Source organism: Scomber scombrus, chromosome 6 (genome assembly GCF_963691925.1).
Source record: "Scomber scombrus chromosome 6, fScoSco1.1, whole genome shotgun sequence".
NCBI lineage: Eukaryota > Metazoa > Chordata > Actinopteri > Scombriformes > Scombridae > Scomber > Scomber scombrus.
The window spans coordinates 14,936,811-14,961,555 of record NC_084975.1 but is presented as its reverse complement, the minus strand read 5'-3'; the positions used below and the strand labels follow the sequence as shown (position 1 = coordinate 14,961,555).

Sequence of the window (24,745 nt, the reverse complement as noted above, 5' to 3'; positions counted from 1 at the left end):
ATTAAGCTGAAAATATGACCAAAAAATAATAGGAGAGTTATGAGGTCATCCCTCGTTGACGCATGCGCTGTAGGAAAGAAGCCGTTTCTTCGTCAATATGTAGAAACTGCGACCGAGAGCCCACAAACTGTAACTCCGTCATATTCAGTAACTGGACAACATATCTCTCTGACACGTATGGATAATGTACACGTAACATTACTCCTCTTTTCACAGACGAAGACGGATCTCCGCTGTGTGGACAATTTCAAACCCCGGTGATCATCATTCGTGTTTTGGATATTGAGGTAGGTCGCTCTCCGCCACCCCCAGCGTCGCTGTTCATTAGCTGTGACGGGCTAGCTGTAATGTTGTCAAATAATTAGTTAACCATTCAACCACAAAGACTCACCCTCAACCAGCTAGTAAAATATATATAATTGTCTAATAATAATAATGCTATTGATATTAACGTGAAATTGAAAGGAGCAGACCCCGGAGGTGGGTCCAGCATTGTAGGCCATGGATAAGACCCGCCTAGCTAACAGTGATAGCTACAGCCGGGTAACGGCGGCGCTGTCTGTCGCTACCTGGTAACTTAGCATTTCAACCGGCGTCACACCGGTGAACGTTTCCGGTTTGTTAGCACCAGCACGACTCGTTATGTTAATCACTCAGGGATGGAAACCGGGCCTGAATACGGTAAAGTTGTCAATAAGTAGTTAAAGCTTGTGTTACATTGCTAACGGTCCCATTTTTTAATGGCAACACCGGCTATCTGTTTGAACTGTGAGCTTAATTTGTCGACAGCTGGGAGGATTTTACTTGAAAAAAGGACGTGACGTGGAAATTATTCATCGTTGGTTAGGCCGGGATTAGCTCACACCAGCTAACTAAACTAGCTCTGTGCTAACAAAGAGCTGTCGCTCCTCCTCGGTGGCTCGGTGTTGCCATTTCAAACGCTGGGGTGTCACTTGTAAGGCTGTGAATAAGTAGGTACGTAAGACGAGAGTTACGTTTAATTAAAATACTTATTTCATTAATTCCCGTTACAGTTCCTTGTATTTATTGGGATGTTACTTATGCTAACATCGTCTGGTTTGGCTCTGGTGTTTTGGTTGCCTATACAATGTTAATTGCTGTAGCCATGGCAAGGTATATGTTAGATGACGAATAAGTAATAAGGCTGTCATTGCAATCTTGCATGCTTAAAAAAAACACCATAATGGATGCAAAAGTGGAAACATTTGCAGTAATTGTCATACCAAAATGGCAGCGGTCTTTGCAGCTAGAATTTAAATGTTGGTGGGTTTATAGCTTTGCAGCTTTATCGTTGAGCGTACAGAAATGATTATTGCAATTGATTTATTCTTTGTTAGTCACACTGTGTTCGCTAATTTGAGATCACCTGTGTGCATTTCTGATCTCTTGTTCATACTCGAGACTGAAATAATCAACTGTCAATTAGTTACTTCTAGTCTCTAACAAGTGTTAAGCATTCAGAGGTTAATGAGTTAAATTTAAAGGGGTAGGGAACGCATTTATGATTTATACTGCATTATATACTTAGAAAAACTTAGATGCATACATACTTAGAAAAACAAATTAGCTAAATGTTATATTGATTTTGCATAGCTGAATAATACAGTATAACCCCCTTTTGGACCTGCAGTGAAGCCCCTGTGACAGTAAGCATGTGTCCCACATGCCCTTGGGCAAGACAGCAGATTTTATTAAAGAGGGAGAAAGTAAAGACAAATTTCACCTTAGTTTATTAAAAGTGTAATACAAAATGACCTGGTGCTTTACTGCATTACTATAAAATAAAATAATGGCACATGGCATTCGAGGTAATTTCTGGAGCACTGGCAATGTTATAAAACTTTATGTATACTGTAAATTCGACTTGTGAACTCTTGTGTAATCTTGTTGACATTTGACATAATATTGGCTACTTTCTGAAATGTGCCATTGAGCTTTTGTTTTTTTATTTTCTCTTGCAGTGAAACGGGACTGGACTATATTTGGATTATCTGGCCAACCTGCCTTTCCCTGCAGTCAGACGTTCAGTGCCTGTAGCAGGCTGTGCATGTTTGTTCCTCACCAGTGATTCCTTATGCTTGGTAGAAGCCAAACCCTGCGTCTTACAGGATGGATGGTGTGGACTTAAAGGGGCTTGTGTATCAACATCAACACTCTGTGTTCTGCTGCGGTGTTCTTTTTTTTTCCTTTTACAAAAGAACACCTCCCATCCTACACCTCCAATCTCTGAACTCAATATATATAAAGACCGTCTTTGAGCAATAAAAAAGACAGTGAAATATAGGAGTTGCATGACGTTCTATATTTTTCCTTGTAAATCACATATAGATACTGCTTAGAGAAGCCTATATGGCAGACATGGAAATATCCTTACTTTAATTTATCAGTTATTGTACCCCCTTACTCTTGGTGTGGGTGGTGGGATGTCGGAAAAGCTTGACGACAAAATGGTGAAGTTCCTGGCTCCCCCTCAGAAGAGTGGAAATGGCCCGAGTTCGGGTTCAGACTCCATGGTGACTGACTGCCGGCCGCCAGAAGTGAGACGGCGGCATCACACCATGGAGCGTGATCGTTGTAACCCCGAACACCGTTTCCTGCGCCGCAGTGTCATCAGTGATTCCAATGCCACAGCACTGGCCCTCCCTTTACCCAGCAAGATCCCCATTCCTGCACCTCTACGCATTCAATCATATGAAGCCATTCCCCAGCGACAACAGGCTGTTGCTGCTGAACATTTGCCACGGGCTGAACCAAGTTTAGCTCCAAATGAGGAGTCTGCTGATAGTGGTAGAAGAAGAGAAGAAGGAAAAGACATAGAAATAGCCACGGTGGAAGTAGTGCCTTTAGGACAGGAGCCTCCCAGTGTACAAGAAATCGGTGACGGAGAGGTTGTGATAGCAACCCGCACTGCACCATGCTTAGAAGCAGAGTTGCCAAGTCAAACCGAACCTGAAAGCACCGCTGAGGTGAAGGCACATCATGGAGAAGAGGGGGAGGAAGAAGATAAGGACTCTGCCAAGGCTCGAGCAGAGGCTGAGCTGAGAGAAGCTGAGAAGAAAGTGCAGGAGGACATCGAAGAGGCGGAGACCAAAGCAGTGGGAACATCACCGGATGGCCGTTTCCTGAAGTTCGATATCGAAATTGGACGCGGCTCCTTCAAGACTGTCTACAAGGGCTTGGACACCGACACCACAGTGGAGGTGGCTTGGTGTGAGTTGCAGGTATGAAATTCTGATAACTATATTGTTTTGATAACTAAACACCCCCCCACCCATCCCACCCATCATGGCTGCTGTCATTTCACACAATTTCCACTTCATCTTGTGCACTGATTTGGCATATAAGCAGTTAAGAGGGCATCAGTTCTTGGTTGCTAATTTACTTACCCTGATTGATGTACACTTTTGTTTAGACTGTTAGCTTTTAACAGGCTCAAGCATGGCGGAGTAGAGCAGAAGAGTAAATATATTCATGGAATTTCCTTCCACATTGTTAGCTGAGCGACAGCCTCTGACATTTCCCGTTTTAGAGACATGACTCGCATTTCCCTTTTGATTGTTTCACTTTGCTTTTGTCAGCAAAGCACAATAAAAAAAAAACCTTCAATTTCCCCATTTAATTTTGCCTTTTTGGTGCAACTCAGTCCGTACAGGTTGGCATGACAACACATGAGACTGACAGTCTTTAATGAAAAAGTGTCTAGTTCACGTTAAGGCACTGGCAAAGTACCAGAGGTTATTAAGGCTTGTATAATGAATGTTTATAGCACTCTGGGACTAAGGAATATCAAACACTTTAGACACAGGAAATTACCTTTGACTACATTCAGAGTTGGACTTTTTCACATGGTACTCACAGTTTGCAGCATTGAGTTATGGTAGTGATTTCCTGTATCACATTTTCAGTTTTAGAGGACATTGTATACCATTTTAAAATAAACTGCTATTTTAATAACTGATTAATGATGAATAATTGAGGTTATTACAACACCCTTTGAAGATGTTACATCTCAAATGACTATAAAAAGACAAAACGGCTAAGACTAAATCAGGCAACAGTGGTTATAATCAACCCTTTTTAAACACACTTTTCAGAGATCTTCCTCTCTCAATTTTGAGTTTTATTCCCATCTTTAAATTATTCTTTGATCCTTGAGTTAATTATTGAGCCTATTTCACTGTTGATAACCTAAATGCAACGTGTCTGTGTTTATTAGTTAATAATGTTGCTGCTTCAGACCATTTGGTATGGTACTAATAACTCTTAAATATGCTGAAAAATAACGTCGCTCTGCTGTCTGTCCGGTTAAAGCAGCGACATGGCCCACAGCAAAGTTTGACCTCATTCACCACATGAATGTTTGCTTTTACTGTCACGCTTTTCCCTCGTCATGAGAGGCCTCACACAGCAGCGCACACAACCATAGCTGCACATGCACACTGGTATCAGAACAATGTGAAGATTACCGACACGTGCCCCTCCCCCCCCCTACACAGAGCAAATCTCGCGCATGCTCTGTGCGTCGCTGCTCTAAATGCTTGTGTGAATGTAAAATGGGTCACATTCCTCACTGAGGAATCTCCTGTGTGAAGCAGACCGGCCTGCCAAGGCCTGCTTCACGACTATCAGTCCACCCTCCGAGCCTCTCAGCTTCCTCACATTTTCCATATTTCTGTTTTTTTCAACCTCCTTTTTTTTTTCAAGCACAACTCACTTCATGTAGCTGCTCTCCTTCCTCCTTTAGCTGATAGTTGTGTGCTTGTAGTTATCTCTGTTTAAACTTCAATCTACAACATTATCTATTCCTCTTTCTTTTGACCTCAAGCTGTTTGCCAACTTCTGTAGTAGTTATTTTAACTTCGTTAGTATACATTTGACTTCCTCTACGACAAAATGCTATATTGTGATACTGTATGAACATTTATATTCTGCTCCTTAATTATATTGTTTAATATTTGGGCCACAACTCATAAGTTACCATAACCTAGTGACTGAAAGGATTTATGATCATCAGTTTTCTGTTGAATGAGTTATTATTAATACTCTCTGTTTGCATGGTTGGTTTATAGAATTAGTTTAATTAATTTATAGGTTGGAATAAATTGAATTCTCAACTATTTGATAATCGGTTAATATTTATCATCACTTTTAAAGGAATAAATCCAAACATGTATTGGCTTCTGCTTCATAAATGTGAGGAGTTGCTGTTTTCTTCATCACATAGGTAGGATACTGAGATTATTGGGCTGAAGATGGTATGTCTGACTGATAAATTAAATAAAGGGCATTTTTGATAATTTCTGACATTTTATAGACTTAATGATTAATTGATAATTAAAATAATCATTATTTGCAGTCCTGTTTACATAAAATGACTCCCACCTACACTTGGTGTGGTATCTAGTTGAGTCTTTTACAGTTGAATGAGAATCAGCTTTGTTTCACGCACATGGTCCGCTCAGAAGTACGTACATGTAACCCAACACCCCCCCCTGTTCCTCTGTCAACTCAAGACAAGAGTTTCAGTGCTAGAAACTGTTGAGCTACACATGAGAGGCTGAAATCCCCTCTCACATGGTTGTTAAAGCTGTCCCATGATCACTCAAGTACTCGTGTTACATTCCCCATACAGCCTCAGGGCATATTTAGTGGGATATAATCTTAATTTATGATATTTTTACTACATTCAGTTTTGTTTCCATTTCCTCTGAGGAGCTTTAGATGTACATATATCGAGCCTTTTCTACTTTCCTGCAAATATTTTTCTAAAAAAATTAACAAATTTTAAGATGGCGCTGTATAAGAAAGGAGTAGGGGCACGTCCAGTTGCTCTGTTTATCATTTTGTTTCCTCTTTACGCCATAATCAGTGATGCAGAAAATAATCAGCTGTCTGTTCACGGGGAATTTGGTGTCAGCAGAACCTGTGCCTGTATGCTAATGAAACAAGTCTGACAGGTTCTCCCTCATAAAATCCTTTTTTAATCCCGCTTAAACGTGGCAAATTTGTTGAGCCTCACCAGCAGTCCCGTGAGACTCAAATGCTAATTACACACTAGAAGGCTGAAAATGGAGAGATTACTTTGATGTTCTCAGGTCTATACCACTAATAGGACAAATAATGTAAAGTTTGACCTAAACTTGGCTATTCTTTATATTTTCTGATGTTTATTTGCCAGGGACCATATCAGACAGGACCTGAAAGCACCACAAGTGGAAAGCTTTTACCTAGTGTGGCGGTCTGTTCAGTATTTGTTGATATTTCACTGCGGGCCAAAGTTCTGGACCGATGAACCAGCATAACCTTCCCTGGAGCTGTGCTGCGAGCACGGCCGAAAACCTCAGTGTGTAAAGTTCACGTGAAGCGGCCCCGGTTTATTCAGTATGAAAGGCCATCTGTCCACAATCGTCTAAGAATTTCTAGGCACCCACCCTGTTTCACCCACACATTTGTGTCGGATCTCATGTTGCAGACATGTTTAGACAATAAGTAGGTCACCACGGAGAGGAAGTCAAGGGGGGAAAAAGAGAATACATTTAGGATCCTCCCCTTTCTTGCTCACTCATCCATCCTCAACCATGTCATCATCCACTCGCTGCCTCCCCACCTCCTTCCTCTCAGTCACTGATTGAAGCCAAACATTGAAAGATTGAAAAGAGAGAGCTCCAGACATCTTTAAGAAGCTGCATGAGCTACCCATCCAGCTGGCTGATGGCATCTGCTGGTCGTGGCACGCTACACCCAAGTAATATAACGTAGTAGCCTGTCTCTCGTCATATTTGGTCATTTTTTACCAGATAAGATTTTTGAGTTCTAATTACTTACTAAATCAGTGGTTTAATGTCTAAGCTCCTTCTCATTCACTGTTTGTTGTATTTCATTTATAGTTTACAGTCTCAAAGCAGTGCATCACTAACAGATGCACCACTAAAGGAGAAGATAATTGACTCTTCTTTATAAAACCTGTAAACTGACTCAGTGTGCTATTGGTGGAGTTCCCCTTTACAAATAGTTTCCTGTCAGATGCATCTGCAGTTGTATTACATTGTAATGAAATGAAGTACATCAGTAAGAAAGCAGAGTTCAATGCCAGCTTTGTGCATCACAGCACTCGAAATAGACCAGAAGGCAAATTAATTAAGGCACAATTAACTGTTTAGTTTGATAATTTGATCATCTGAAATATATAATGGATAAATACGTTTATTTATTACCCGTGTTTTGAAAGCACTCAGACCCCAGCACACAATGACTGTAGTTCAAAACCGGTTTGTCTCATGTGCTATGAGACAGCGACGATGGATGAAGCGCCACTACAGACAAAGCACAAATCTTTGGAGGAAATATACCCCCTCAAATCTGAACTGAGGGGCACATAAAATATAATGAAAACAATCCGATACAATATTATGATATTAATCCGAAAGAGTCCGATATGATTGATCCACCTTATTTTATAATGCTTACTACATGATTTTTAAATGCAGCCTTCATTGTAGGCTCCTTGAAAGTAGAATAAAAAATGTATTTACTGTTAGAGTACTTATGTATTATTATTATTATTATTAATAACATTAGTGTATCATAGAATGGTAGTTTCTTTCATGTTGTTTGTGTATTCACTCGTTCACACCTCACATCAGCTGTATTATTTTTCTGTGCGTTGAAGTAGAGTCCAGAGGTCACGCACTCTTCCAAACAGGCATGTTTTCAACCGGGTATTCAATCGCCGCATTACACAGTTTCATGATTGATTGAAATAACTTGTGAGATGCTACTCTTCATATTTTCTCAATTAGTTTTTCATCAACTGTAAAAAATGGCTCATAATTACATAGAATATAGTGGGAATACACTATTTTAAAGTCATTATCTGTGTACTAAAACGTTCCTTCCAGATGAAAACAGTTGTCAGCACCTTTGTTGTGTAAAAGAAGTAATTTATTTTTATTGGAGCTTCAGATTCACACAAACAACAAAATCCCAGACTAAGAGATGAACATTCAGTGAATCTTTGAGTTAGCAATGTCCGCTTTTCTTAAGAAGTGTGCTTTGAAGTGTTAGTCATGTTGTCTCTCTTTGGGTCCTGTATTTCCTGACTGTATTTTTTATTTTCTACACCGTTCAAATCAGATTAATCGACACACCGGCATTCAAGGCATTTTGTCATCTTATCTTTTGCTGACAGTTTGAGAGTCTCAGTGCTCTTTGACCTCATTACCGTGCGTCACGGTAACACCAAAGATTTCTACCTATTGAGAAATACTGCAATTAATGCAATAAGTGAGTAACCTTTAAGGTGGATCTGTTTAACATGGCATCCTGACTCATCAGCCTTTACACAGATCCTCACCAGTGCTACTCGTACCCCTTTTCCACTGAGCTGGAGCTAGAGCTTGCTGGGAGCTAGAGCTTGACTAAGCACCTGCTCTTTGCTTTTCTACCGCCAAAGCTCCAGGCCCGAGCCTCAGAACGGGAGCCAGAGCGAGCACCAAGTCTTTGCTGGTCTAAAGCAAGACCCGATTACGTCAGCGGACTGGGGGCGTGGTTATGTGAGCAGGACTCAAGAATGAGATAAAGTCATATTTAAGCAGAAATAACCTTTCAGTAACTGTATTTGGCCTCTAATCAATTTTTGGCAGGTGAAAATGCCTTATTTTGTGTTATAATGGTCCTTTAAAAGAGTTCCAAACTGTCCTGTGAGCTCTAGTGTTTATATTATGAAGCTTATGAATGAGATCAAGTCATATTTAGGCAGAAGTCAGCTTTCAGTAACTGTATTTGGCCTTTAATCAATTTTTGGCAGGTGAAAACTGTTCGTTATTTTATAGGCGTATGTAACCCTCCCATAAATCATGTCTTTTATAGTCTTGTCTCCAAATAGTAGGCATAAACAATAATATTAGATATAAAACACATCCCAACATGGGAATCAAATACTACGTAGGGCCCAGATCAGATAAAAAACAACGCAGAGTCACGAGGATCATTGCAAAAGTGATAATTTCTTTACTGAACACACACCCATAAATCACATTCATTATAGTCTAATTTATAATTGCGGACGTACAGTTGTATGTAAATGCATATTATGACCGTTTTAGCGCTACCGCTCAACGGACTGCTGTGCGTGCTCCCGCGGCCAGAAATCAGATTCTGGCAGACGATCACTTTTTGGCGCGACACCGTTCCTGTATTTCTATGTAGGCTTGCAAACACATGAACAGCACTTGCATCGCGGCCGCAATTTCCTCCATCTTCGTCGTCTTCTCCTCCTTTGTTGTCTTTTGTCTTCTTCTTCTCCTTCTTTGTTTTCTTCTTCTTCGTTTCCGGCGGGCTAGATGCCTTGCGGCATGTTGCTGCCTCTCACTGGTGAATCATGGAAGTGCTTCAAAGGCGCACGCTGGCTACGTTATACAGTGACGTAATCGCGTGGCTCCTTGCCAGCTCCTTGCCGGTAGAAACACAACAGGTTCATAAGAGTTGCTCGGGTTAACACCAACTGAGCACTCGCTGTAGCACCAGCTCCCAGCAAGCTCTAGCTCCAGCTCAGTGGAAAAGGGGTATCAGAGAGCTTCATTTAACCCTCCTTGTCGACCTCAGAGCAGGGACCTGGCAGAGCCACCCATGGCACGATGACAGGCCTTTTTTTCACTGTCTCTTTTTTAGGATTGTTGGGTTATTTAAGATGGCCCTTTTTCTGCTCTGCTTTGGTGATGCTGTATTTAACTACCATGACATGTGATTCACAGCGGCTGGAAATGCCACAGGTCACATAGTTGACCAGACAGTGTTAGGGTGTGGCGATTATAGTTGATATTAACATCACAGCTTTAATAGCAGCATATTTCTGATAGCTTCATACATCGAGGCATGACAAATGCAGGAACGCAGAATCACATAAATCACATATACAATAATAACATTGATTTGTTCCAGCCCTGTCCGTTGATCTATAGCCCAGACTGAGATCATCTAATTCAGTTTTTTTCCTGTACAATTTGTAAAATGTCTGCATCTTGGAAATTAAGTTATCCTAAACCAAGGCTCTGTGTCTGCCGAACAGGCACGAAACTCATATCTAACACCTACTAGCTGTATATATTTAATATTAGAAGGGACTCTCTGCTTGATAATTTAAGACATTTTGTAATTTCACTTCAGCTGCTTTAGCATGTATTAGCTTGTTGAGGTGTAACACTGAAATAAAACAATAGGGTCATGATTTTAAAAGTTTTTACTGCTTGTTCGAGACATGGCTAACGCACTGATTCTGCAGAGATGAAAGTGTTGAAGCCTCGGGTGATTTGGGAAATATTACTATCTTAACAGTAAGTGTCCATTTCACTTAACCTGTATGTATATATGTTTTGACATGCACACCTTTTCATCATAGCTGCCTCGGAGACACTGCTGACTCATTCTCACCCTGTTCAATAAAGCTGCTGTGATTCAAATGCAGCTGCTCTTTTCCTCTGAGTGCCCGCCAGGTTTCCTAATTTATAGACATTTTAAGCCTCGCCCTGAAAACGGCATGTCGAATATGTTGGAACCAAAAACAAGAGAACAAGACGAGGTCAAAACCTAATATATGGCTGCACCGTGTACGAAACCCTAGAGTACTTTAATTTGAGATGGATACAGGAAGTGGCGGCATTCGGTCGACCGATGGTTTAACTTCATCACTCACAGAGTCAGCCAAGTCCAGTCAAGAATGTGAAGCCCCCCTCATGGTTTTTGTTAAATCTTTATTCAGAGTCAGACACATTTATGAAATGACTCATCGCTTTTCCTCAGTTCTTAAACCATTAATTTAGCTCTGAGAAGATTGTTTCAATTATGTTTGTCTAAATTCTTTATTAAATATATATATATATATATATATATATATACATATATACATATATACATATATATATATATATATATATATATATATATATACATATATATGAAGATAAATAACTGAAATGGTATAATTTCACAGGATAATAGTTTGTCTTTGGCTTTAGCAGTGAAAGAAGACAGTATTTCTGTTACTTTCCCTTCCATTGTTCAGTGAGTGGAGGATATTTGGCCTCTCCGCTCAGGCTTTGTGGATGTACCAGAAACCGCCAGGCACTGTTGTCATTGACAGTGAGAGCAGGACGTGGCACAGGCCAAAGAACTTGTTCAACTTACAGTCAAAGGTAGTTTGATGTGTGTCTTACGATTTTAAAGACTGTAAATTCCTGGAGGGTTTACTAGTAAGTGGTCGGAGCTATGTGATTACTTCATCCTGGCTTATATTGTGTAATTCATGAAGAAATTGTTAAAAAGGGTCCAAAGTGTGAGTTAAATAATAGATAAATACTTTTTTTGTGTAGGTCACTTAGGTGCAAAAAACCTTTCTTCACATTGAAAAACTGTATTTCAAAGACATTGGACACATTACATGTCTGACATACTCTGACCACATCTCCTCTTTTGATCATTTTGGTGGGTTTGTCTTAAAATAATCAACCTGTGATCTTTGTCAAGTTTAATCTGCTTGATGCACAACAAAGGAATAAAACTCCAGCTGTTAAGTAATTTCACCAAAAATAAGCCTGAAGTCATTACATTAATCTTAAATGTAAACACTATGATTATTAATTTTTGTCATCGATGAAGTAGTTTGGCATTTGTGGGGGTTGCAGTGCTGCATACACTGGGGTGGGAGCTTTGATGCTACCCTGTATGGTTTTCATGACTGTTTTGCAGGAAGAGAAAGGGGAACCGCTGCCCCACATGATAAATACTCGGGGAAAGTAGGTCAAAGCGTGGAGCAGCCTCTATTACTCGCTCATCTTCCCTCACCTTCTGTTTCCCTGATTCAGTGTCTTCCCATGCTGCTGATCGCTACCCATGTCTCCCTGTGACTTCTCATTTAGTCAGGTTACCCTCAAACATGGCAAACATTCAGCCTTAAAGCCACAAAATCCCTTCAGCAAATGTTGCAGCACGGTTCTCTTCAAGTGATATCAGTCACTGAAAGGTTTTCTGTCTCGCTGTTGCTGACACACACACAATTCAAACGCTCACTCCTCACTCACAAATGGGTTGAATTTCCTGGATAGCTTGGCCTGTGACCAGGTCTCTGGGGGTTTCAGGGGAGGTCTTTGGCTGCCGAGTTTCAATGGGCTTGTCTTGCTGGTATGAGTTAGCTGCTCAACAGTCATCCATGTTGCAAATGTAGGTCACGCCAGGAATTACTCAGGAAATTTGAGAAGGGTGGTTTTTACACATTCCAGTTGTTTTTTAAGACCCTATATCCAAAAGCCATTATTGCCCGTCCTTACTTAAGCGCAGATCAGTTTAAGAATGTTAAATTACATGGTCAAACAGTGATATCAGTTTAAATACATTTAAATATTACTCAGTCAACTCAGCTGCCAGAACATTTGCTGACTCTTATCATCCGTAACTTAGTTCAGACTGCATGCCTCGGTGAGTGCATTAGTTTTCTTTAGACCTGATGTGTGAGGCTGTTGTAAAAGGCTGAGAAATATGTTAATATTCATTACTACAATACACAGTTTTAACTGATAAAGACAACGCTCAGTAATTGAGAATGTCTGTTATTTTATTTCCAAGCTTTCCACTGCTGTAGTGAACAGTTTTCAGCATCTAAACTTATATATCATGATGTTTTGATATTGGCCTCTGCTATTGGTGATATGAATTGTTCCCTCATTGCTTAAACCTACTTTATAGTGGTGATAAAAAGTTCAGAGACTACCGTTTTGATGTGGTGTAACAGGCCCGGTTCATTCTTTATTTTTTTTTTAGACTCTGATCTTCTCTTGTTCTGAGTCACACAGCAGCTCTTTTCTTATTTTGGTGTGGTTGGAATCTAGGACAAAGCTCGACACATTCCTATTGGTTCACAGTCATCCGCCAGAGAAAGCAGGGCCACATCCCTCTGCCCCCAACCATATGTGCGCTTGTGCAGGAACATGTATGCAGTTTTGTGTGTGCTGGAGGAAATGGCTGCTTCGCTACCTTTCAGTCGAACTTTCAGAGATGTTTTATTTCATTTAAAACATTTTGGTTGTGAATATGGAAAGAGGAAAACTGATCCCAGATTGCTAATTGTCACCGTTTAGATGTATGCAGCATGACTCCCCCTCAACACTGTTAATAAACCAATAAATAATTCACACATCAAGGCAGAATAATGATATAACACGTGATACAATAAAATGTTTGAGTCATCGCCTGTTAATTAGCTAACCAATACATCAGCAGCCTACCTCTTCAATCTTCAAGTAATCGTCAACCATTTGAACTTTTTCATTCGCCTTACATTTTATTCTATAGCTCTATAAATAACGCAGCCCCGCTGTGTTGTGTGAAATCTTCAAGTATTTCCTTTCTATCCCCTGCAGGATCGTAAGCTGACGAAGACGGAGCGGCAACGCTTTAAGGAGGAAGCAGGGATGTTAAAGGGACTACAGCATCCCAACATTGTCCGCTTCTATGACTCCTGGGAGGGACCATCCAAAGGCAGGAAGTGCATTGTACTGGTTACTGAACTCATGACTTCTGGCACACTCAAAACGTGAGTCTAAAACTTGGTTGGGCTAACAAATGCATGAACACTGGACTTATATATACAGTGTGCACTGCCCCATTTTGATAAACGGATCATCTTGAATGTTGATTATAAGTAAAATAACCATTATTTCTCTTATATTAAAAAAAAACCCAAAACTGAACATTTGTTGCACTTTGTATAAACTTCTCTGTGTTTCTTTGGATACTTTGTAAACTAAACAGAAGATTTGAAAATTCTGACCTGTTTTCTTGTAGATATCTGAAGCGGTTCAAGGTGATGAAAATTAAAGTGTTGCGGAGCTGGTGTAGACAAATCCTCAAGGGACTCCACTTCCTTCATACTCGGGCCCCTCCCATCATCCATAGGGACCTGAAGTGCGACAACATTTTCATCACAGGCCCAACAGGATCCGTTAAGATTGGAGACCTTGGACTGGCCACACTGAAGCGCGCATCCTTTGCCAAGAGTGTTATAGGTACGATTATAAAGTCATTTCTACCTCCCAATCCCTGTCCTACTGTTGGGCAGTAAGTTTTCTGAGGTCATGATATTATGTATTGAAATGAATGATGGTGTTTTAAAGAAGGTATTTTACTTTGTTTTTGTGACGATGTGGTTCAAAAACAGACCACAGCGTTTCAGCTGTCCCTCAAACCACAGCTCAAATGGAGGCCAAATACTGTGATAATCTTAGACAGATAACCACAAGGCTTTCTCTCTTTGGACTCACAGCAACCCTAGAATATTTCTGTTGTATGTTTCTCCAAAAAGGAGAGGTTTTTTTTTTCCAGGCACCTACTGAATGTAAGTAGAGCCTAATGTTTCTCCTACTGTTAAACGTTAATATCTTTATTATAATAGTTGTCATGTGGCCATGGCTAAAGGTATGGCCTTTGCTTTCTGTCTTAGACCGGTCTTTGTTCTGTGGTTTGGAAATATGTGGTCTGTTTGCCAGTTATATACCCATAATGTTTAACATCTCTTTCTATGGGTTTGCCTCAACAGGTTTTTTTTTCCTAGTGTTTGTCTCTTGCTGTCTTTTAAAATATTGCAGGACCGCAGAGTCTTTTTGCTCCATCTTTGTGTCCAGGGAGCTCTCCCCACTTTCTCTCTGTCAGCCTTTTTCTTTTCTTTTCTTTTATTTATTATTATTTTTTTTTTTACTTTCACATTTTTTCTTGGGTATGTTTTTAAAATGTAGGCTCTAGCCTCAGCTGTGCCCCATTCTGCTGTTTGGAATGAATAGGGTACTGCTGGTCATTGAGTAAGTATGAACTTTTATGGGCCCTGGTAAGTCTGACAGTGTGCTGTAACACACATCAATTTCAAAAACAATTGCATTCAAATAACCAAATGAGTTTTTCTGTGTAAGACCTAAGATTGAATGTAAAATGATGAAGTAATAAACCAAAGCTGTTGTGCAGAGACACACTGCTGAGAACAGTAACTAGCTATGGGATCTGCTTCTCTCAGCCTTAACCATAACACTTTCGGTCCGTAGGTCAAGAAGAGATGGTAAGTCAGACTTCGAAAGGTGAGTGTACTATAAAAAGCAATGTTATTGTGGTTTTAAGGTAAGGTGTTGACAAAAGTTACTTCCATAGCTAGACTAATTTCTCCTTCAGAGATTATTGGCATCTCTTTGAACAACTGCCACTGTATTCTGGCCTGTGTACTATTCCTAAGTGCCTTATTTATATAAGCTGATAATAAACATGGCAGATAACTCATTTTGGCTCACAAGTGTGTTCTGCACATTGGCTAACTCAGTCACATTCTTTATATCCCAACATGTGAAGGTCTTACACAGACAAACACGTGCCTTCTTCTCAGCAGTCTAACTGAGTTCGGCTTCTCCCTCCTTTTTTGTTTTCTGTCTCTTTTTGCTTTCCTTCCCCTTTTCTTTTTCTCTCTCTCTTCCAACTTTCACCTCACAGGTTCTACCCCCAGGAGACGTCAACAGGCTGGTCACTCTTCTCATCCTCCTCTTCCTCAACCCCTCACGGGTTAGAGGAGCAGAGGGGCAATGGGTTGTGAGAAGCCCACTCAATCAGTAAGGAAGTGCGAGAGTTCTGAATAGTTGTTTTGATTTAAGGTACCCCTGAGTTCATGGCGCCTGAGATGTATGAGGAGAAGTACGACGAGTCAGTGGATGTGTATGCCTTTGGAATGTGCATGCTGGAGATGGCCACCTCAGAGTACCCTTACTCAGAGTGCCAGAATGCTGCACAGATCTACCGCAGAGTTACCAGCGTAAGTCTTCTTATTCAACCCTCCACGTCACTCCTCTGCCCTGCCTTCACCTCTTCCTATGTGCCAAGATGGCCTAGTGTCACATTGTGGAATAAATCATTTTCTATTCACATAGTTGAACCTGCTATGATCACATTCCTCCTGACTCTTCTTTAACAAGCTTATTTTACATTTATATCTTCTAAACCTGTATTTCACCTCTCAACTTAAGTACTTCCCTGTATCTCTCGGCCCCCTTTTCCCTATTTAAGCAACCCCAAACTTCTAGGACCTGTAAGAGAAAACTTATTTACAAAGACAAGCCCCTTTACTTCACCTCATCTTGTTTTTTCTTTCCCTTTCCTTCTGACTTATGTTATATGTTGGTTAAACATGTGGACCTGAGGCATGTATGATTTGATGAAAGGCTGAACAAGCACAGTCCTGTTATTTTCCTAATCTGTAACAGCTCAGTTGTGTGTCAGTTCCGGGAGGGCAGTAACTGTCATGGAAGGAAATACATAGTTTTGGTCCTAATCATACAACTCCTACTGGCCTACTGATATGATTCATACTTTTGCAATTACAACAGTCACATAGATAAAGAGGTTGAACTTGTTCCTGGAGTAATATCTACCAAATGGGCCTTGAAATATATACCAATATCCTCACTAAAGTCTTTTCCACATGATTCAACAGAGGTATTTTTTATCACATTGCTAAATATTGAATTCTTCAGTTATTTTTTAAACAGCTTTAAATAGTTGATACTGCAGAGCACTGAACACAGTTGGCTCACTTGAGAAACAAAGTGCTGCCGTAGTGTTGAGCCTACATTTAGGTGGTGTCAAATGCTCTGGTGTTACAGTAGTATTCCTTTGGGAGATGGGCTGTTCTTCCTGTTCTGTCATTCAGTTCAGCTGCTCAGCCAGTCCTCTAGTTTTATGTAGCTCCAGGTGGTTTCCTGTTGTTAATTCATTACCTCTTATCAACCGTCCTTCACTGACTAATGCCCTCCTTTTCCATTCAATGGGTATTCTGCCATATTTAAATGCCACCAGGCAGAGTGTGCACCATTTTTATAACATTATCTGAGAAACTACTTCTTCAACTTCTTACTGTGATTTTTGAGATGCCCTATGAATGAGAAATGAAAAGAGGAAGTTTGTACTGTTAAAGGATCATAGTTATTCAGAATATGACAGTATATATAAGTATTATAGAAGTAGTACATAAATGAAAATGACCACATGGTATGGGCTAGTACCAAGAGTTTTGAAAATAGATGAGGACAATTCTCATTCAGTCTTCTGTGTTTCCTGTAGGGGGTGAAGCCGGGCAGCTTCGACAAGGTGGCCATTCCTGAAGTGAAGGAGATCATCGAGGGATGTATTCGTCAGAACAAGGATGAGAGGTCTTTAACTTAAGAAGAGCACATGTTAAAAAATGTAGTCAAACTCTCCAGTAACATGCTCATTTTACGTCTCCCATTTGCTTAATGTTTGTTTCTGTTTTTTTAGGTACTCGATCAAGGACCTTCTGAACCATGCCTTCTTCCAGGAAGACACAGGGGTGCGTGTGGAGCTGGCAGAGGAGGATGATGGAGAGATGGAGGCTATTAAGCTGTGGCTGAGAATTGAGGATGTGAAGAAGCTCAAGGGGAAGTACAAAGACAACGAGGCTATCGAGTTCTCCTTTGACCTCAACAAAGACGTCCCAGAGGATGTGGCTCAGGAAATGGTGACTTGAACTTTTAATGCTACAGTCATTAGACTTCTGTCTTAAAAAAAATCCAACACTTCATTAATTAACTCCATCACTGTTGTGTGATTAAACGGGTTACCACAATGTTTGAAATGTTTATTGCTAAATTGTACATGCTGTCTCTGTGCTTTTAGGTGGAGTCTGGTTATGTGTTTGAAGGTGACCACAAGACCATAGCTAAGGCCATCAAGGACAGGGTGTCTCTGATCAGTCGCAAGAGAGCACAACGGCAGCAGGTGTGTCCTCACTCACCGTATTGCATCCAGTGTTTTTATGTGTACTGCCTGCTCAGGAGCTTTGCTGAAATGATTAATACAGCCATATGGTGGATGTAATTGTGCTGTGATCAGATGATGTCCATTGGTGCTCTCTTCAAAGATTTTAATATTTGGCACTGATTTGTCTTGAAGGTCAGAGAAGATCAGGAGAAAAGAAAACTAGAAGAAGAACAGCAGGGTCCGTTACCGCCAGCACAGCAACCAGGCCAACAATCTAGCGCGGAGGTGCCTCAGTCCCATCCAGTGCCACAGCATGCATCTTACATACCTCCACAACCAAACCAACACAGCACACAGATGGCTGTCCTGCCTACATCTCAGCAGAGCTTTCAGAGCACCAACTACAGCACTCCTCAGTCAACCCAGCTGACTGGTATGACACAGGTGGTCCCATATGTTACCCAGTCAGCTGGACAAGTCCCAGTTCCAGTTTACGGTCAGAGTGTGGTTAACATCCAGCCAGAGTCAGAGGAACCTGAAGCTGACCAACACCAACATCTACAGCGTGCTGGAGGAGGTGTGTATCAAAGATTATTTATGGTCTGATATATTTACATCTCACTGCATGATAATAATATGGTTTGGATTTTTTCATAAAACTAACCCCCTTGTCCCCCTTTTACAGCCACTCACATTGGAGACAGACTACCCGGTTCTGCTGAGGTCCAGCCTGCTCAGCCTGAAATGTCTTACAGTACCCCTCCCAGTCAGCAGCTTCAGCTCCAGGTGTCGTGCCCTCAGACACAAAATGACCAACAGCAGCAGTTGGCAGTGGTGAGTCACACTGAATAGAGAATTTCATCCACTGTGTTTGGTATATGCTCAGACTTATGTGTTTATGTAGACATACATTTTTACTGATTTTGGCTTCCTGTACAATAATCTTTCATGAGCTACTTTGCCTAATTTTCCTCTCTGTGTTGCATAAGATTCAACCCCAAATGCAAGGAGTCCAGCCTGAAATTGTCCCTGTCGTGCCCGGCAGCCAGTCTGTTCCAGTGGCACCTCTGCAGGTAAACTTACTTCATACCACATGTTTTAATGTCCTTTAAAGAGTAACTTAACACCAAGCTGAGGCCTTGTTTCACTGACCTTTTGAGATTAAAAGTTTCAAATCTGTTGCACCTAACAACACGTGTGTGTGTATATAAATGATAGTAAAGTCAGGGTCTACCGAACACACCCTGAGTACACTTCTTTATCACTGCAGTAAAGTGAGGACTTCAACTACTCAAAGTCAGCAAAAACAATGTTTTCAGATAGTGTTAAGTTGACCTCTTAAGTCTGTATGTCTCTTCAGGCGGCTGTGTCGAAGCAGCGGAGAGTTCTGAATCCCCATGGCCTAGTTTTCCTGTCTGTTCTATTTTCCTTGCTTGTCTTTTTCTTTTCATTATCGACTTTCCTCTCTTACCCTGTGTTATGTTTTGTTTCTTATAGTATGGAGTTTACTACAATCCATCGCTTCCCCCTCAGGTAGATAAAATGTCCTGTTACCACTTTTAAATACACCCACAGCCTTTCAGATGTTCTGGGGAAGAAAGTAAATGTAAAGTTTATATTGGTCTGAGTGTTAGACTCTGTGGTCAGTTTTCACATTTTGGTAAGTTTTGACTTAGTTGTAGTGTGCTTTCAAAAAATGAAATTTATGGCATGCAGACAGTTATAGAGACAGTTGAATTGACATAACAATATACATGTCTCTAAAGTGGTCAGTAGATGTGCAGTGATCATTGACTTGCCACGCTATTCTGTCAAATAGATCATTTAACAGATTTATGATATCCAACAGGTAAGTGCATGTGGCTTTTAAGCATATGAAGATAAATGGCCATATAAATGCGCCAGTTTTTTACATTTTTTTATCTCAACTTCTACCTATCTGATTTGAGCATATTTCTGACTCTCCTTTTTTTTCTTACAGATACCCACCCAGCAGGTGATGATACCTTCGTCTTCTCAGTCATCTCCCCCTCAGCAGCAGCAACAGCCAGAGAACAGCACTGCTCTTCAGGGCTCCACTCTACCACAGGCACAGACTGGAGCTCAGCAGATACAGGTGACACACACACCTACCCTGCTCATAAATTCCAATGCATGCTGACATACAGTATATATGTGTTTAACTCATTAGTTCCTCTGTTTACCATACTACAGTATGGATTTCATACTGTCCATTTTTATATTTGCTATTCTTCTAAATCTGTCCTTTTTTCTCTGGAGACACTTCTCATTACCACGGCTGTCCACTTTTTTTCTTTCACCATTCCCCTCTGCATGCTGCTTATTCCTGCATGACTATTAGTCTTGGGCCAATGATCCAAGTCCTATCCTGTCTCCTCCACTCAACGCAGAGCACCTGTACTTCCTCTATCAGGCCTCGTGCCTCTCTGTACTGCAGGTACTCAGTACAACATATAAATGTGTGTGTGTTTGTGTGTGTATGGGGGCCAGGTGTGAAGCATTTGGTCCACAAGTTTTTACTCTGTGTTCCCTGAACTATTCATCCCAAACAATAAATTCACATTTTTCATCTTGTTTCATTGATTTATGTTTAAATAAAATAACTCTTTAAATACATTTCTTCATAAAGCAACAACAAAAAGCAGGTACTCAAGAGGGTAATAACAGTTGTTATTTTCACCACGGTCACACCACCACACACCAAGTATGAGCGACTGTTAATGTTTGACCAAAAGGCAATGTCATCAATTTCACATCATTCTGGCTCTTCAGATCAAAACAGCTCAAAGGTTTTACTTGGAGCTTTGAGCCCTCCATGAAACAGTGCCCCAATAAACATAATATGTGTGGTGTTGATTAAACCCAGTTTTTTATCACAGTTATAAACGTCACAGTTTATTATGACTGGAAATTGATAGAACTGCAGTAGTGTATATAAATGTATATACACAGAAAAATAGCCATATTCTGAAGGAAATGAAATAAACTCCATTGCACAGCAATGTTTACACTGTGAGAGCTGAATAATGGCGGCACCTGTAGTACCCGGATACAACTCACCAGTCTAAACAGCTCCATCTAGTGGATGGTTTGTTTTTTAATCATTACATTTTCTGTAAATATTTGACCAACATAAATGGTCAAAGGTAGAATTTATTTATGCAGTAACACCTAAAGAGTAATTGATTAACTCTGTACATCCCTAAATAATTTCAAAATATTAACACCGAAACAGTAAGACTTTCCATTTTGCGATTTGGTTTTGACATGAAGTGGTTTATTTATGAAAGTTTTCTGTGTTTCAGGCCCCTATGAGCGTTCCTCAGTCAACACCAGCAGAGCAGCCAGCAGGCTCTTCAGCTCTGGTGGCTCCACCTGTGGAAAGGTGAGAATGAACTTCATTAAAAATGTCAGCACCAAACATCTCGTTAGGATGTTTTTCATGGATCCTCGTCTCTTTCAGCTGCTTGTCAGATGCAGCTTCAGGTCTTAGTGACGGCAACGATGGAAATTCTACATCAGGAGGCCGCCATGAGGGGCGCTCACTGAAGCGCCACCAGCGACGATCCGTCCGCAGTCGTTCCCGCCACGACAAGATTGCAAAGGCCAAATTGAATGTCCTAAGTGTACGAATCTGAGCTGATGAGTTAATTTATATTCTTTCTTAAGCTATTTTTTTCATGGAACGAGTTTTAACCTGAATGAATGTTTTGTAGATCTCTAATGTGGGAGACAGAGTAGCAGAGTGCCAGCTGGAAACGCACAACAGGAAGATGGTGACCTTCAGATTTGACCTTGATGGTGATAATCCAGAGGAAATTGCAGAAATCATGGTAACAGTGATTCTCTTCTATAAACAAATATATATGTGTATCATATACACTCTCCGTTCATAGAGGATGTATTATTGCATGCCTGCCATACATGAAATACCATTCAATTGACAACTGACAGTCCATTGACATACTGTAAATGATTCAAAAACAAGCGCAAAGGACATAAAATTACAATAATATTATTAAATATCTGTAGCGTCAACTTCAGCAGCACTCATCACAGTTGTTGAGCTACTATTTGAAATGTTCTCACATTATATTTAGTTTTAGTTACAGTAGTTGAACTTGAGCTTTCTGTTTCAGGTTGCGAGTGAGTTCATCTTGGAAAGTGAGCGAGAGTCCTTCATCGAGCAGGTCCGAGAAGTCATAGAAATGGCTGATGAAAAAGGAGATGGCATGAAGGAAGGCTTTCCCAAGGTATTTCTTTACTACACAGTACCTTCTTAAATATTCAGACTTTTAATTTCAATCCTCATCTAAACCTGAAGATTTACCACCTAAATTTGATTTTTCCACAGATGAGTGATCTTCAGCAACAACCTGAGCTCTCTGTTCCTATGGTGCCAGGTAAACAGCCAGCGGAACATAATAAATTAATTCTCAGTTATTAATTTTCTAAAAAGTCCAACTCCTGCTTCACATCTTTATTTTTCATTTTATTTTCCTTTTTTTTTTCTTCTATTTCCTCAGGCATTTCTCCCAGCACTGCAGCCCAAGTGGTGCATTCAGCAGGACGAAGGTTCATAGTCAGCCCAGTGCCAGAGTCCCGTCTCAGGGAACAGTTCTTTGGCGGGCCTTCTGCTAATACCTCCTTTGGAGATGAAGCTGCCCCAGGTGAGAGAACTGAAGACTGTATTAAGACTTCTTAGATTACAGACATTGAACAATTGTAAGAATTAATTGATATGTTTTAAAAAAGAGATTGTTAGTATTTATGTGAGAAAGAATGAGGATAACCAATGAAGAAACCAAACAGTGATGATTTATTATCAATTTATCACATTCGCTGGGTCTTGCTTCTCAGCATACTTATATTTCTCCACATTTTTGTCAATTTCCATTGTTTTTTTAATTAAATTACTTTTTCTCAATTATCTCTAGGGGCCTCTACAACATTGGGCCTTTCTCTGTCAGCTCCATCTGGGGTTCTACAACAGGCCTTCAGTAAAATGAAGCAGGATCGTTTAGAAAGATGCAACACCATTGATCCTCCTGCTGTTGATCAGGAAGCAGTCACTGTCCCGTCCACTGAGGCTACACTCGGCCCAAACTCTAACAGTGTTCTGGCTCCTCTGGAAGCTGCAGCTTCCACCACTGGCACTAATTATCCTGCTGTGTCTGTCACAGCGACTGCAACGCCCTCACCACCCCCATTAACTGGGAGGGTTTCCCCTCCGCCCATATCATCTCAGTCCCAAATTCCAGCTCCTGTCCCCAGTGAACCCTGTCTACCACGCCAGTCTTCTCATGACACTGCCCCCTCACAAATTGCACCAACTGCTAGCATCCCTTCCTCATCTTCCTCCATTTCTCCTCCAGCTGTGCAGACCTCTGTAGCTGCAGCACCTGGATCTCAGCTGAGCAGCACTACTGTAACCTCTGTGGCTACATTCAGTAATACTGTCTCTGTCCCTACTTCAGAACAGCAGCCTTTTAATGGTGCTGTTACTTCCTCTCAACTTATGAATTCATCCATCCATGCACCACAGCACACAACCTCTCAGTGTCCGTCTGTCCCCATTTCTGCTCAGCCTGCACCTCCTACTTCTTTACCCAGTCAGAGCCAGCCGCAGCCAGGGGAGTCAGATGGGGGTGAACTCCAGACCAAAGGCGCTGGCAGAGATGATATCCACGCCCTAGATAAAAAGTTACGCTCCCTCTTTAAAGACCAGAGCTCTGCTTCCTCTGCATCAATGGATCCTGGATGCACAGGGACCTCCTCCCCTCCGACTGGAACTACCTCCCCTCCACCTGGAGCTGCTCTTGTGCCTCCATCGAACCTTCCCCTCACATCTGGGGTACAAGGTGTCCTGGGCCCCACAACCACCACAGGACAGGGGATCACCCCAGCAGGGCATGCCCAGACCCCCCCAACAAAGCCCAGGGCACAGGTGAGAGAAAATAAGATATAAGGAGTATAAGAAGGATATAAGAGTAATTCCAAAATGCTTACAAAATGCTTACAATAATAATGATCACTTATAAGTCTTTTTTCCCCCCCAGACATTACCCACTGGTTTTGACCAAGCTGCTACACTTCCCTCTGACCTTGTGCCCCCAATTCCTGGACCAAATCAGGTGATCTGCTGTTTCCCTGTAGTACTACCTGCCCTTCTACCTCTGCAGGTTTTTACCAGATGGTGTTGTAGGTGTACTTATGTTCTGCTTAGATTGTTGATGTTATTCTGTTTGTTTGACTCCACAGTCACAGCAACCCCTGGGTAATTTGGATGCCCAGTTGAGGAGAGCTCTGAGCCCAGAGACTGTCCAGCCTCCAGCAGCAGGTTTCACTCTGGGACGTTTCCAAGTAGGTTTATAGTTGCAGCTCTAAACAATTGTGGTTATAAACCTCTTAAACCTGGAGTGCAACCCGTTAAAAATCCCTTGTCTCTTTGCTTAGGTGTCAGTTGCTGCTGATGGTGGATCCAGCAGGGTTCCAGGTCCCTCCAGCATTGTCTCTTCTTCCTCCCACCCACCATCCTCTACCTCTTCCTCCTCTTCATCTTCTTCCTCTTCCTCCTCCCCCTCAAGTCCAGAAAATACTCTCCACCGGTCATCCGGTCTGCCCAGAGGAGTCTGTAAACCTGACACAGTAAACGGATCCTCATCTGTCTCTGCTGGTCCTGACAGTCAGCCCACCACCATAGGGCGCTTCCATGTTTCCGCAAGCACCAACGCCACATCTGGGCAAACCACTGGCTCTAAAGTGGGACGCTTTTCAGTTACAGGTGTGTACCAAATGCACAGTCCACTGCACTTAAGCAAAGACTTGGTAACAGAAGCTAGCTTTAATAAATGAGTGAAAGGCCTTACAAGGGAATAATGTTAAACAGGGTCCTTCTATACTGTGACAT

General features: G+C 41.3%; 1 protein-coding gene across 4 annotated transcripts in view; it reads left to right on the top strand.

Moving 5' to 3' along the window:
* The first annotated feature begins 105 nt into the window (after positions 1-105).
* LOC133981908 (serine/threonine-protein kinase WNK1-like) overlaps positions 106-24,745 on the top strand; it is a 29,401-nt gene continuing 4,761 nt past the window's right edge. The window contains exons 1-23 of one of the 4 annotated variants that reach the window (XM_062420779.1): positions 106-287; positions 1,983-3,242; positions 13,431-13,603; positions 13,855-14,075; positions 15,696-15,853; positions 17,158-17,246; positions 17,353-17,572; positions 17,731-17,832; positions 18,007-18,391; positions 18,500-18,648; positions 18,804-18,887; positions 19,312-19,347; positions 19,796-19,930; positions 21,141-21,220; positions 21,299-21,461; positions 21,552-21,668; positions 21,975-22,088; positions 22,190-22,238; positions 22,362-22,505; positions 22,773-23,782; positions 23,895-23,969; positions 24,097-24,198; positions 24,292-24,619. In XM_062420779.1, the coding sequence (XP_062276763.1) occupies positions 2,445-3,242; positions 13,431-13,603; positions 13,855-14,075; positions 15,696-15,853; positions 17,158-17,246; positions 17,353-17,572; positions 17,731-17,832; positions 18,007-18,391; positions 18,500-18,648; positions 18,804-18,887; positions 19,312-19,347; positions 19,796-19,930; positions 21,141-21,220; positions 21,299-21,461; positions 21,552-21,668; positions 21,975-22,088; positions 22,190-22,238; positions 22,362-22,505; positions 22,773-23,782; positions 23,895-23,969; positions 24,097-24,198; positions 24,292-24,619 (4,732 nt within the window). In that variant the 5' untranslated portion in view covers positions 106-287; positions 1,983-2,444. Of the gene's footprint in view, positions 288-606; positions 682-866; positions 976-1,982; positions 3,243-13,430; positions 13,604-13,854; positions 14,076-15,695; positions 15,854-17,157; positions 17,247-17,352; positions 17,573-17,730; positions 17,833-18,006; positions 18,392-18,499; positions 18,649-18,803; positions 18,888-19,311; positions 19,348-19,795; positions 19,931-21,140; positions 21,221-21,298; positions 21,462-21,551; positions 21,669-21,974; positions 22,089-22,189; positions 22,239-22,361; positions 22,506-22,772; positions 23,783-23,894; positions 23,970-24,096; positions 24,199-24,291; positions 24,620-24,745 lie in introns of those variants that run through there. The other 3 variants (XM_062420780.1, XM_062420781.1, XM_062420782.1) reach the window with 3 other exon arrangements.